A 14,141-nucleotide genomic window follows, 5' to 3' on the forward strand; every position below is an offset into this window, starting at 1 on the left:
GACAAAGACCATTGTGCAGGACACCAAAACTGAAGGGAATAGAAGACAATGTAAATTAAGTAATGATTAGATGTTGCCAAGTTTGGGTTTTAAATGGGTACAGATTGTAGAAGGCAGACAGAGCTAAGGAGTTCTATAGTTATGATGTCCTGGGAAATCTTTGTCTTGACTTCAGTGATGAAGAACATGTATGCTGGTATTTCTTCGTTACTGCAAAGATCAGAGCATTAACCATAATAGTGTTGATGAGAGACAAGGAACAAGTTATCCATCTGGAAAAGTATGTGGCACAGCAAAGAAAATATCTTAAAAAGAATCTTAGCAACACCATATGATTTGTTGCTACTGACAGACCAAGTAACTGGTGAAATGAAGTACAAGCTTCAAAATGCATCAAGACATTAAAACCAGATGTAAATTTATCCCCAAAACCCATGAGCCTTTAATCATTTAATTCAGCTAAAGAATTTTATTGCAGTTCAACTACTGTAAGTATTGAAAAGCCAATGATAAAAAATTACTTAGAAGGACAATGCTGTACTTCCAACCTTCCCTAGTAATTAATTCAATCATCTTTTGAAAGGACACACGGTAAACACAAGGTTTTTAAAAAATGGTTTTATGAATTGTTTTATTGTATAAAACACACTTGTGTAACCTAGTTGTTGACAAACTGCTGCATCTTCTAGTTATATTTTCATACAGCTTCATATCTAAACTGTAGGACATACAAACGGGTCTTTCAGAGTATATTGAACACTAAAGTCATCTCCTAAAACTCTTCCATTTTATTTTAACTACTCTTTTTAAAAAAAATATGCCAAGTATCCCCAGGTTTCTTCTGTCCAAATTACAGTACGACAGTAGGGAGGAAGAGGGTAGGTTCAAAACTGGGCCTTATGCAGTTTTCTGCTGTCCCTTCTTCCCAATCAGAGACTTGTGGATGTGGGGGATCACACCTGTAACAGAAAAAAAACATGTACAAATCCAACAGCTCACAGAGCGTAACTTCATCAAGTTTATGCACAGTATTTCACCCAACAAAAAAAGTCGAGACTGCCCACCTCCATTTGATCCCTTTCTCAAGATGATCATTCTGAGAGATGGGAATGTTCCCCACAGCTTTCAAAGTAGGCCAACGTGTGTTAAAATTGAACACAATGGATAATAAGCAGCTATTATGGAAAAAAAATCAGATACAATCTAAAAAAAATTACAACCATGGTCTAATATTGCATATGTAATGAGCTCTCCCTACTGTTCTATTGGTATTTCTGTTGATGAAAATGCAGTATCTCCCATAGATCATTTGAAACATCTGTTGAGAACTTTAGGTTGAAGACTGCCTGGCTTGAACACAAGATTAGCCAAACACTCTACCACGAGTACCAGCATCATTTAAAAGAAAAGGGAAAAATAATTCCGCTGATCAATTACTCAAGTGAAGGCAATTTAAAGCACTTCTGTTCAATCTGGAAAATTAGTGACCGATATGAAAATGTCACATTTCTTGCCTCACAGTTTCCTGCCATTTTAGATCTACTCTCCTCAGCCCCTCCATGACTTATTTTACAGGGACAGGCCTTCTGCATCCCAGAGGAACTCCACTGCAGACTGGACTGCGAGGAACTGATGGAGCTGTTCTAATACATGAGTAGACATTTCCTATGATATGCCACTGCAGAGGTGTGGGAGGGGGGGAGGGGGGAAAAAAAGAGAGGGAGGAGGGAGAGAAGAGAGAAAGCAAAGTAAAGAAACCTGAAATAAGTCTGTGAAGCTATAAAATTTAATTTTTCAGATTGAAAAAATCTTTCGATACTTCCCCCTCAAGATACCAATTTCATGCTGGGGTACAGTTCCACAGCCTCCTTCCATGCAGGGATAGAGGAAGGAAAAACCAATACCACTACACTGAATTATCATGCAACAGCTACAGTGTGCACACTATTTCATAAGAAAAGACGAACCGGAACTAATTGCATAACTTTGTTCTTTCAGTGCCAAGAAAGACATCTGAAACGTCACTGAATTTCCAATGCTCTTAGAATACAGGATTTTCAGATGATGCAAAAGCATTAACGCGCAGTGACCAATGCACAAGAGCCATTCTAAACGCATTGATGTGTCCAAAGTTGAGTGATGAATAGCATGCAGAATCTTCAGCAAGTTTCTGACCGAAGAGACCATCTATTTGGAGTTATTAAAAAAAGCAGACAATGTACCCACCGCTGCACTTTAACATCTGAGGCCAGCTCAAGAGCAACAGGATGACTGCAGTGGAACAGTGTGCAATATTCAAGAATGTACAACAAAGCTGCTCAATGTGGAAAGTGCAGTGAGTTTTTAGACCGTTCTACAATTCAGTCATTGTCGATAATTTAGATTAACATTAAGGGCCGCTTCCGAAATTCTCTACAAAAGAATATTTTTCCCCAATGTGTCGACTGTATAATCCTAACAATGTAGTTGAAGTAAAAAAAAAAATCAGGAATTATCAGCACATTTAACATCCACCGTCAATAGCAGAATAGAGATGAAACGTTAGGTCGTGTAAATATGGTCAGTAAGATAAAGTTCTGAAGTGACTGTTAGACTTCAAAGTGTCTGCATTACCTTAAGTTCGTTCCCACTTCGAGAAAGTTTATCGGTCTTATCGATAGGACCTTCCCTTAAAATTGTTCAGGCAGTTTCATCTGCACAATTATATTGAGTATTTTAATGGTAATTCAGAAAAAAGCTCAAAATCAAGGCAAAAGCCAGAAAATATACAGCTCATTAAGTTTTGTTCCTTGATATAAAATATCTTGGATGTAGTGTGTCTTATGCAAGTCAAATGTCCATCTCAGCCCTATTCATGCACACCAGCAGCTCCCCTGAAAACAACTACATCTGCATCAAGTTAACACGTACCACCACCGGCAATGGTTGCCTTGATCAGTGAATCCAGCTCCTCATCACCTCGGATAGCCAACTGCAAGTGACGTGGCGTGATGCGCTTTACTTTCAAGTCCTTTGAAGCATTTCCTGCCAACTCCAACACCTATGGAATATCAAGTTAGTAAGCCAGGTTTTAACAATTCTCTTGTTCATAATTTCTGAATATATTAAAGCCAAAAGAACAGTAACTATATACTAAAATAAGAATTCCATCAGCAATCAGTATTTTTCTTTACAACACAGGTTTTGTTGCGAATGAAGTAAGATGTTGAGCAGGTCAATGTTCCCAGATTTCCAAGTTTGGGGAGGGACTGGAAAATAAGGAAGGAAAGAAGAGGTGATGGATAAGAGGAAAGAAATCCACACCACCCATCCTCTTCAAACTCCACTGGTTCCCCATTCCCAAGTGAACTTCAATTCTCTTCCTTGCTTTCATATCTCTTCAAAGTCTTGTCCAGCCCTACCTCATATACTCACATACACCCTCCATTCCCTCTGTTTCACCATCAGCCACTACATTCCTGCCCCTGGAATTCTCTACACAGTTCCCTCCACCTGGTCAACTCCTTCCCTGCTTTCAGAAACTCCCCATCCTAGCTTTTCTATGTCCCTCTGCTTTCCTCTATGCTGAAGTTCACTGTATCCCTTTCCTCCTCCTTGAAAAGGTCGAAGTCATCCTGTACGTGAGGATCACTAAACAAGTGCAAGTTATTGTCCTGACTTTCAAATCCCTCCATGGCCTCGCCTCACCCGACCTCCTCTCACCGTATATCTGCACCAGCACTATGCTCCTCTAACAAGCTTCTCCTTATCACTCGCACCATCAATGGTGGCTAGTAACTAAGCTCCAGCCCAGTTCTTTCTGCCATATTCAGTTTTTGAAAATCTCTTCTATACAGAGCCTTTGATTCCCCAGCCATAATCATATTCATTTCTCCCTTCTCCTTGGTATCAACTATTTGTCGTCCTCACTGTAAACCGCTTGAAGTCTTCCTGCATTTGAGGAATGCTATAGAAATGCAAGCTTTGTGGAAAAATCACAGTAGCATACAACAAGGTAGTCAAGAATGTCTCAATCAAAATCAGCAACACAATTTTATGGCCTTCATTTTATTCACACTCTTCTCATCCAAAACTAAAAAGATTGTGCCCAATTTTTGAAATACAGGTCAAATCCATCATCGCCTACCTCAGCAGTGAGATACTCGAGGATAGCTGCACTGTACACTGCAGCTGTAGCACCCACCCGTCCATGGCTCGTGGTACGAGTCTTCAAATGCCTATGAATACGACCCACAGGAAACTAGAAGAAAGAATACCAAGTGAAAGCTGTCAGCATAATCATAAGAGTGTACACATCCTATGCAAGGAATAAAACCCATCTGTATTCCATCCATTGCCACTTTTCACATTGTTATACAGTTCTTCAAGTCCGAATAAAATATATGATTAGATCCATGGCTTAATATACAAACTGAAGAGGCATTTTAAAAAAAAAAGTCTACTTTTCTTCAAAATTGGCTGCTATATTTCTCCAACTGCCTCACCCACAAATCCCTTGCCCTTTGGTTTCTCTCCTGAAGATCATAATTCTTGTTGGAGTAATTGTTCTACAGATGGCAACATTGAATCTCATTCTTTGGACTGCTAACAGAATTCTTGGTTAACTGCCTCCCCCCAATTCCATCAAAAGATGGTTCCTCCTCAAACCCAAGTCAAAAATGCAAACTAAATTTCTGCTGGTCTTATAATTGATGTTGAACTGTTGTTGCATTATTTTAACCTCATGTTTAAACATTTTATCGAAGTTGGTTTTCCAAAGGTTTGACACTTTCACTGCTTTGAGTCACCCAAAAGGAAGGCATACAAAAAAACAATCCTGATAATTTTGTTAAATAGCATTTACACTTAATATTCTAATGTTTATATCTCAATCTTCTAATGGTCATTCCTTCTATGCAAAACCCTTAGTATTTCTGCACGGTTTCACTACACTGAAAGATGGGTTACCTTTATAAATCACTGGTAGGCCTCAGCTGGAGTATTGTGTCCAATTCTGGGCACCACACTTTAGGAAGGATGTCAAGGCCTAGGAGAGGGTGCAGAGGAGATTTACTAGAATGGTACCAGGGATGAGGAGAGACTAAAGAAGCTGGGATTGTTCTCCTTATAGCACAGAAAGTTAAGGGATGATTTAATAGAGGTGTTCAAAATTATTTGGGGTTTTGATAGAGCGCATAGGGAGAAATTGTTTCCACTGCCAGAAGGGTCAGTCACCAGAGGACACAGATTTAAGGTAATTGACAAAAGAACCAGAAGAGATGGGGAGAATTTTTTTTAACGAAGTGAGTTGTTATGATCTGGAACGCACTGCCCGAAAGGGTGGTGGAAGGGGATTCAGTTGCAACTTTCAAAAGGGAACTGGATAAATACTTGAAAGGGAAACATTTGCAGAGCTATGGGGAAAAAGCTGGCGAGTGGGACCAATTGGATAGCTCTTTTAAAGAGGTGGCACAGGCACGATTGACTGAATGGCTTCCTTCTGTGCTGTCCGTTTCAATGATTCTACATTTACCACTTCTCCCCAAAAAGGGGGTCAACTGAAATTTTCAAGAAGAGAACGATAATTTATCAGGTAGGAGTATCAAGGGAGATGGAGCAAAGGCAGATAAATGTGAACCGAGGTATAGATCAGCCATTATCAAACCGAATGTCGGAACAGACTCGAGGGACTGTTCCTACAGGACTAGCATCTCCATGCATTGATTCCCTGCATTCACTTCATTAAAACTGGATCATTATCCAACTGAGCGCTTCTCTGGCCAAAGAAAAAAAAGAGTGAAGTAAGCCAATTTTAACCATTTAAACAAGAGCAGCAGGTGCACAGATGTCACTTAACTCATACACTAACTATAGAAGTGAATCAAAAGTGCCATACAACATTGTTGATAATGTGTGGGAGTGTTAGATGCAGAGCCAAACTTTCCCAACTTAAACATTGAAATTGACAGACATTAAAGCACACTGCATCCTTAGTAGTGAGTACATCCATATGTTGTTTTATTACACAGATATTTTCAGAAACTAACACGAAAAATAAGCACAGGAACCTCAACTATCCATGGGATGCCCACTCAAGATCATTGAGTAATTCTACACTAAACAATTCAACAAGATTAAATGCCCCCTTAAGCTTTTTTCACTCCCTTCCTGAAGGTATTGCTTTCACTGGGGTTTGACTCCCCAGTCGCCTTCAGTAACTCAATCAAATGAGCATGCCTCATGCAAGAGCCTTAGAAGGCTACGTGACGGGAAGAACACAACCCAACATTCACAAAGAGAGGGGTGGAAAAAGGAAAAATCCTAGCCACTTTTTCCTTCCTTTGCCCAGGAGCCAGGAGACCAATTATGACAGTCCTATCTCACCTTCCGTGAGATCAACTAATTCAGCACAGACTGGGGATCAAACCTGGAAGCTTCTCAATGTGGCTCGATGTCAAATTTTGTTTGATATCACTCCTGTGAAGCGCCTTGGGATGTTTTACTACGTTAAAGGCGCTTTATAAATGCAAATTGTTGTTGATCGACAATCTTTAGCTACTCATTGGATAAATTCACTGACGAAGAGAGGGCAAACTAGTCTAGTTCAACTGTGGCTGAACATCCAGAGTTTACATTTAGACAACTTTGTGCCGTTGACAAGTTACTGGAGTGTTTTTTTTAAAAAAAGAATCGGTACTAGGTTTAAGAAACTATTTCTAATAGCAATAGCTCATGCCAAGAGATCAGATCCACACCTGTTCATTACTGAACAGTAAATGAACACTAGAAAAATAATTTGAAAAGGGAAAGTCAACCACTACCCATCAGATGAGGCTAAATTTCAAATCAGCTCGAGGTGACTTCTAAAATTCCTTCTTTCAACCTTATTTTGTGTGTAATTCAGATTACCTGACAATTTATTAGCCACACCCAGAGTCAGGGCCATGCGCTTTGCAGAGCACATTTCCTGGCAATGTCTCAGAAGCTTCATAAATTTGGAGGGAGGGAGGAGTCTCAATAGTTCTACAGCCTAAAATATGCTACCTACTTTCGCCCCTCTCCAAACTTTAGAAAGCTTCAGGAGCTATATACAAAACAAACAACCCTACCCAAAGTACTTCAGCCAATTACAAATTGGTTTCAAGAAAAACAATCCAACCTGAACAAAAATATGGGCCCTTGTCAACTTTCATTCTTGCAACATTGTACAGTTAGCGCACAAAATAATTCTCCTCCCTATTTTCCCACAAATAGCTCAGTAAGCTTATGTACTAAGTAGCTGAGCTGCAGAGACCAGAAACGTCTCAGTCCTGATGTGAGTTAGCTGATCTCAGCCAAGGCAGCAGGTGTTCTACAACTGGCCTCAGGAAGGGGAAAAACTAGCCAGTGTTGTGGCTACTCATCACAACATTATACTGCCAGAAAGGTGGAGAATCACCATTGTTCTAGAGATGCACAGCCCAGCAAGACAATAGGGAGTGACAACCTCTCTTTTTAAAGGGTTTTTTTCTCTCCTCTCTCCCCAAGGATGCTGATTACTTATGTACGAATCAATTAGCACCCTTCAGGACCTTGCCCAGTGGCAATTACTCACCATTTACTGGTGAGTGATCAAGAAGCTTGACATTATCTCGCTAATTTTTAAAAATATAATTGTTATCTGGATGTGGGCAGCACTGACAAGGCTGCATTTATCGTCCATCTCTAGTTGCCCCGAGAATGTGATGACTGGCCTTCTCTTTGAACACTGCAGTGGGGCATAGTGGTATACCGTTGGGTGGGAGTGGCCAAGGGAGTCCTCAACATTGACTCCAGATTCCAGTAGCTCTTTTCACTTTTGGTCAAATAAGGTCAAGGAAATCTGGTGATTACCTTATTTGCTGCCCCCCATTCTTCCATGTTGAACATCACTTGGAAAAAAAACAAGAATGTACTTTGAATGGCTTTGTAGTCCTGAAGGGCATAGCTACCGGACTGGTGGTGTTAGGTGATGAGGGTACCAATACATCTTGTGATGGTGGTCTTGTCTCCACAGTGAGGGTATTCTCCATTTTGTAGTGTGGCAGTACTGCTGTGCGAAGTGGAACAGATGAACAACAGATCTAATAGCCCAAGACTGAATATCCATGTGGCACTATGGACAATCACCACCACAATCTAACCTCATGGCTTGGCACATCTCGCCACCATGGATCAATGGAGAGTATAGGAGGGTGTGCCAAGAGCAGCACCAGGCATACCTCTGAATTAGGTACCAACTTAGTGAAGTTATGACACAGGACTACCTACATGCTAAAACACCAAAAGCAAAAAAACCCTAAGCAGATAAGGTTGAAGTGTTTGCAAGCATCTTTAACCAAAAATGCCGAGTGGACGACACTAGTACTTTTTTCCCCTAAGGCCTTGTCGTCAGAGATGCCAGTGTCCAAAAATTCAGTTGACTGACATTAAGCAGCTGAGTGCAGTAGGCACAGTGAAGGCTTTGGGCTGTAGTGAAGCCCTGTGCACTAGAATTAGCTGCCCCACTAGCAAAGCTATTCCAATGCAACTCGTGTCTGCCCAACAATGAGGAAAATTAACCAAAAACAGGATAAATCTAACTTAGCCAGTTGCTGCTATATCAGCCTTTTTCCAGTCATCAGTAAAGTAATAGGTAGGAGCTATCAATAGTGCCATCAAGCGACATCTAATTGCCAATAACCTCACTGATGCTCAGTTCAGGTTCTTCTAGAAACGCTCTGCTCCAGATCTCACCACAGCCTTGATGTAGACATGGATGCAAGAGCTGAATGCCAGAGGAGATGCAGCATCTGAAATAGTATGGCATCAAGGCACCCCAGGAAAACTGAGGTCAATGGGAAAACCATCCAGTAGCTGGAGTAGTACCAGGCAGGTTGGGAAGATTGTTATTTGTCGAAGGCCAATCATTGCAGCAAGTTTTTCAGGGAAGTGCCCCCAGCCCAAATCATCTTCAGGTGTTCCATCATAAGGTCTGGAGTAGGGCTGTGTGAAGCACCTTAGGGTATTTTTCTCTGTTAAATATGCGATATAAATGCAAGTTGTTCTTGTATAGAACTCATTTACATTCCTTTTATAAATAGAACCTCAATTATTTGGAGGTATGGTTCCAATTCTGAAAATACACCTCTTTTTGTCTTCTGTCAAATCCATTCTGAACACAAAGCCTACCTGTAATCCTGCTCTCTGAGAGCGGGAAACTGCCTTAGCCTTGGCCTTTCCCGAGTCCTTCCCAGCTTTCCCGCCAGCCTGTCAGAGAGAGAGAGAGAGAGCGGAAGATAAATCGACCAAACAAATTAAACTTCTGTGGATCTATAAAAACCTGCAGCAATTGCACAAATGAAGGATAGCTCTACCAATGAACATTTTTTAAGTCTAGAGGGATGCAGGAGGGCTGCTCAAAAAAATATACCATGATTCAACTTTTAATACAGAATTTCTCTTCTATGCAGTCATATCAGCAAAAATATAATTGTCTCATAACGTATTCTGGATTCACATTAGATCAGCAAGACTCATTAATATTATAAATGTCCAATGGCTAGAAATTTGTATACTCAAAGTATATATAATGTTGATCAGTCTAGCCAGTTTTTTTAAACTATACGCTGGCATTTTAGAAAGAGACACACCACAAGGTATATTTTAATTCTCACTTGTGACACCACATGATGCAAGTTCAACATTTCCAGTTGAAACAGGAGGCAGCACTCTAGAATTAAGCTGAAAAGCAATTGCATTTAACACTGAAGGCAATTTTATAAACTCAGAGCGATATCTTTATTGGGCTAAACAACAATTTAACAAACTGAGGAGGAAAAAAGTTATTCGGAAAGCACGTTCCAGGTATGTAGAACACATTTTAATTATGCAACGGCTGATACTTCACATTTGGATACGTGAAATATTAGTCCAGTTTTCCAAATTTATTCAGTGTTCAAGAAATTTAGGAAAGAAAACTTAACTGTAAACAACTTTTCAGACAATGAGCCTACTTTCAACACACACTGAAGTTCATGATTTCTATTTAATACTACTTCTGTAATGATGCACTTTCATACGATTGACCAAAACATTAGTCCTCAAAGTGCATTTCTGCCCTAAAAACTAGCAATCTGAATTTGGATGGCTTATTTGTTCTATTATTTGGCATATGAACAATTACATACTGCTCTCAGCATGTGTTTGGGATGCAAGTAACTAACATCTGAAATGGGATTTTGAATGTAAACCAGGATACAAGTTACACACATTTGTTTTGAATCTACTGTTGGTGCAGCAATGAATTTTGGAACACCAGAAAATATTTATAACTAGGCAAAGTTTGTTCAGTGGCTGGCGTTATCCAGTGCAAATACCACAATTAGATCTTAATTTTTTTTGATAAGCAGGCACCACTTACAGTAGTAGTACATGCAAGTTAAATTATGCCCATGTATTGCAGTTCAACGCTCTTAAGTCATTTAGCATAAAACCAGACTAATACACCCTTCACCCAGTCAGTGCCAACCTCTCTCTAGATCAGTCACAGATGCAAGCACATTTTGCTCACCCATCTCTGTACCACAGAGATTCTGGAAACTGGTCGATGCAGGTGGCCAAGAATTCAACCCGTCTGCTTAGACACATATAACTGCCATTAATGAATCTACCAAAGAACACCACTCCCCTAATCTTAAGTGAATGCAGCTTTAAATATTACACAAAAAACTTGTGAAACAAATCCAAATAACTCAATAGCAGTACATTCCCTCACACCACCCCTCTAAGGTGTCACATTAGAATAACTAAAGTTGCAGGCCATTTCCACCCTCTCCTATAAATACAGTGCACTGACAATTTGAATTATCTGATCATTCAAACATTTAAGTAAATTCCCACCTCTGTAAGCTATTGCTTAGTTCAAGTTACTTCAAGCACAATGACACCAACTTTTCAGGCGGAGACTGTAAAAACATTTATATACTCAACACGACACACTTGAAACTGGGCTGAAACCAATACAAAACTGTCAACCCAATCATAGAACGGTTACAGCATAGAACGAGGCCATTCGGCCCATCAAACCCGTGCCAGCTCTTTGTAAGACCAATCCAGTTAGTCCGATTCCCCGTAGCCCTGCAAATTTTTTTCCCTTCAAGTACTTATCCATTCCTTATAAAATGCAGGCATGATGTGGAGATGCCAGTGATGGACTGGGGTTGACAATTGTAAACAATTTTACAACACCAAGTTATAGTCCAACAATTTTATTTGAAAATCACAAGCTTTCGGAGGTTTCCTCCTTCCTCAGGTGAATGTGGAAATGAAATCCTCGAACCTTTCGCATTTATAAATCACAGAACAATACCTGTGATTTATAAATGCGAAAGGTTCGAGGATTTCATTTCCACATTCACCTGAGGAAGGAGGAAACCTCCGAAAGCTTGTGATTTTCAAATAAAATTGTTGGACTATAACTTGGTGTTGTAAAATTGTTTACAATTATAAAATGCAGGGTTAATATCACCTTGTAAACTTAAATAATAATACCCATTTTCAAATTTTTAGTAGTTCTGCCAAACATTAAATCAAATGGAGCAGAATAAAGCACTTTTGTAACTAAACTAGCCTAGTTTGGAATAGCCTGCATCTGGTGTGGGTTTTTTTCTGTTACAATTCCACTAGTGCTCAAAATCGAGAGAAGTACTTCAGTGAATACAGCCAATTTCCTACCATTTTAAAATTGTCTGAATTATAAATTGAGATTTGTATACACTCAGATCTAAGTGTTTAGTCATACACTTCAATAAAGTTTGCTGAAGTCTGAATGTTTAGTGATTGCAATTTCAGTTAGTACAGCTATTAAACTCGAGCAGTTGCTTGCGATAAATTTAGTTACTAAATGAGACCAGCACTTGTGATTTAAAAAAAAATAAAACACATCATACATCTGATATCTACAAACATGTCAAATTCAAGAATATACACTGAACAGTGACAGAGTGAGCCCGAACCCATTACACCGATCGCACCCGAGCCTCAATGACGAGGGAAGGACAGCTTTTCCCGCCAGTTCGCTGTCACTCACTCACACACACAAAACAAAACAGCAACAGATTGAAGAACGGCGGACAGGCATCGGAGAAAGTCACAAGCAAACAAATCTTCCATAACTCGCTCCTTCGGGGGGGAAATAAAAGGCGGGGGGGGGGGGGGATAACCCCGATAACATTAATGCAAATAAGTGTATTAAACCAATTACCATAGGACGCTTTTAAACACATCCCAGTCTCAATTTACAGAGGGGGGAAAAAAGCCAAAGAACAATCTTATATGTATATATGTATATTTAATTGAGAAAATACAGTTAAGTGGATGCGAGTTTGAAGTGTGAGGGGGAGATCGGCCACTCACTCATCCACTAGGAAATTTCCCAGAGTGGGTTTCCATTTCAAAAAAAAAACCCGCAAAGAGAAAATTTAAAAGCAGACGCACATGCACACACGCTGCAATAAATACAACCCTAACAGATTGTGCATGAGGAGCGACACTTCCCAACACAACCATTAAAAAATTATACAGCGAGCCGGAGCGGGGCCGGGCTGCGGTTACGCGCGCGCTCGCACGGCTTCTGTCAAAAAGGCGCGAGCAGGAGCAGGAGCGGGAGGGGGGGGGGGGGGGGAGGGAGGAGAGGGGGGGGGGGGTAGTGGAAAAGAGGAAGAAAAAGAAGAATATTCCCCCCCCCCCCCAACTACTACCCCGAACAGCCGGTGAAATAATAATAAAAGGAGAATAAGAGTTACACCGGCACATTCAACCCTCGCCCACTACTCCCCACCTTTTTCCGGGGAAGGGCGACCGACTCACCATATTTCGCTCCTGTCAGGACTCCGTGCCTCGCACCGACACTTTCCACTCAAACAATAACCGACACTTCACGGGGGCCCGCCGACATCCGGGGCACGGCGGCCACGACAAACCACCCCGCCAATCGCGGCCCCGCGTACTCATTCAAAATCCGCCGCCCGGCCAATCGCCGCTCCCCTTCTTCTAACGTCTTTTCCTCCTCTTCCCCCCCCCCCCCCCTCCTTGCCAACGGTTTTTCTTTCTACCCCCTTTTTTTCCCCCTCTCACTCTCTTACACGCGGGCGTTTGAAAAAGGAATTTATTTCCCGAACGATATTTTCCTTGCTTGAAAATTTTTTTTTTTTAGAAATCTCCTTCTTTAGTTGGACGGCGGTTCAACTGTGGGATGGAACAAAAGAAAAGAGAAAAGCCTTTATTTGACATATGAAGCACGACCAATCGGACTTGAGCTTCCACATTTGTCCCGCCTTCCCCTCCCCCCCCCAAGGCATTATGTATTTATTGATAAAATGAGATTTTATTATTTACACGCTGGCAATTGCATTTTTAAAAAAAAAACCTGCTGCTTTTTGAAACTCAAAAAAACCAGCAACGCCTGCTTTAGTGACCAGGGTTTGAAAAAAGGAGATTGGAGTCAGCGTCTGACCGACAGCGGGAAATGTCCACTGAGAGCGGAAAGCGGTTTAATTGACGGCTCCGGCAGGCAATCGTTGGTCAAAACGCCTCGTCAACAGCGCGCGTGTTCAGTTAGCAACGGGAGATGACAACAGCAAGTGACTGACAGGACCAGGAACCAATTCAAAAAGGGAATTAAACCTCTGCACAGTTTGAAACTCATTTTGAAAAACAACAGCATATGTGTCCTTATATTTGCATCCTATGCATGCAACTTTTCAATTTGCTTTCAGAATTCACTCGTCAGTTCTGCAGGACGAGCACCCCAACGATTCCTATCCTTGACTTTGTAGATAGCAGTTGAGAAGTACCACCTTGCAAGGATTGATTTTTAAATTAGTGCAAGGCAATGTCAAGTTTAAGTGTGGTACTCATTTATTTTTGTTGGTATTTGCATTAAGTTCGTGGTCACAGGTTAAACAGGTGGTACATTAATAGTTGGTCTTTAAGGCAGGTTGCATCAGATGCTCCTCCCAGTTGGGAGTTGTACAGAATCAGCAACAGAGGATTTATGTACTTCCAAATACGTCACAACCACACCATTTCCAAAGACAATGAGTGATGAGTTTCCTGACATGCTTACACTTGATTTTATGAATGTTGCATTGCTGTCATTTTCA

At 40.8% G+C, this 14,141-nt stretch overlaps 1 protein-coding gene across 1 annotated transcript; it reads right to left on the minus strand.

Moving 5' to 3' along the window:
* Positions 1–603: 603 nt before the first annotated feature.
* Positions 604–12,955, minus strand: h2az2a (H2A.Z variant histone 2a). Its single transcript, XM_068001274.1, has 5 exons — positions 12,847–12,955; positions 9,169–9,246; positions 4,127–4,240; positions 2,911–3,040; positions 604–959 (listed from the first exon to the last, which is right to left on the minus strand). Exons 1-5 carry the CDS (start codon positions 12,847–12,849, stop codon positions 898–900), a joined length of 387 nt encoding a protein of 128 aa, XP_067857375.1. The 5' UTR covers positions 12,850–12,955; the 3' UTR covers positions 604–897.
* Positions 12,956–14,141: the final 1,186 nt, after the last annotated feature.

The sequence above is a fragment of the Heptranchias perlo genome, chromosome 20 (genome assembly GCF_035084215.1).
Source record: "Heptranchias perlo isolate sHepPer1 chromosome 20, sHepPer1.hap1, whole genome shotgun sequence".
Taxonomy (NCBI): Eukaryota; Metazoa; Chordata; class Chondrichthyes; order Hexanchiformes; family Hexanchidae; genus Heptranchias; species Heptranchias perlo.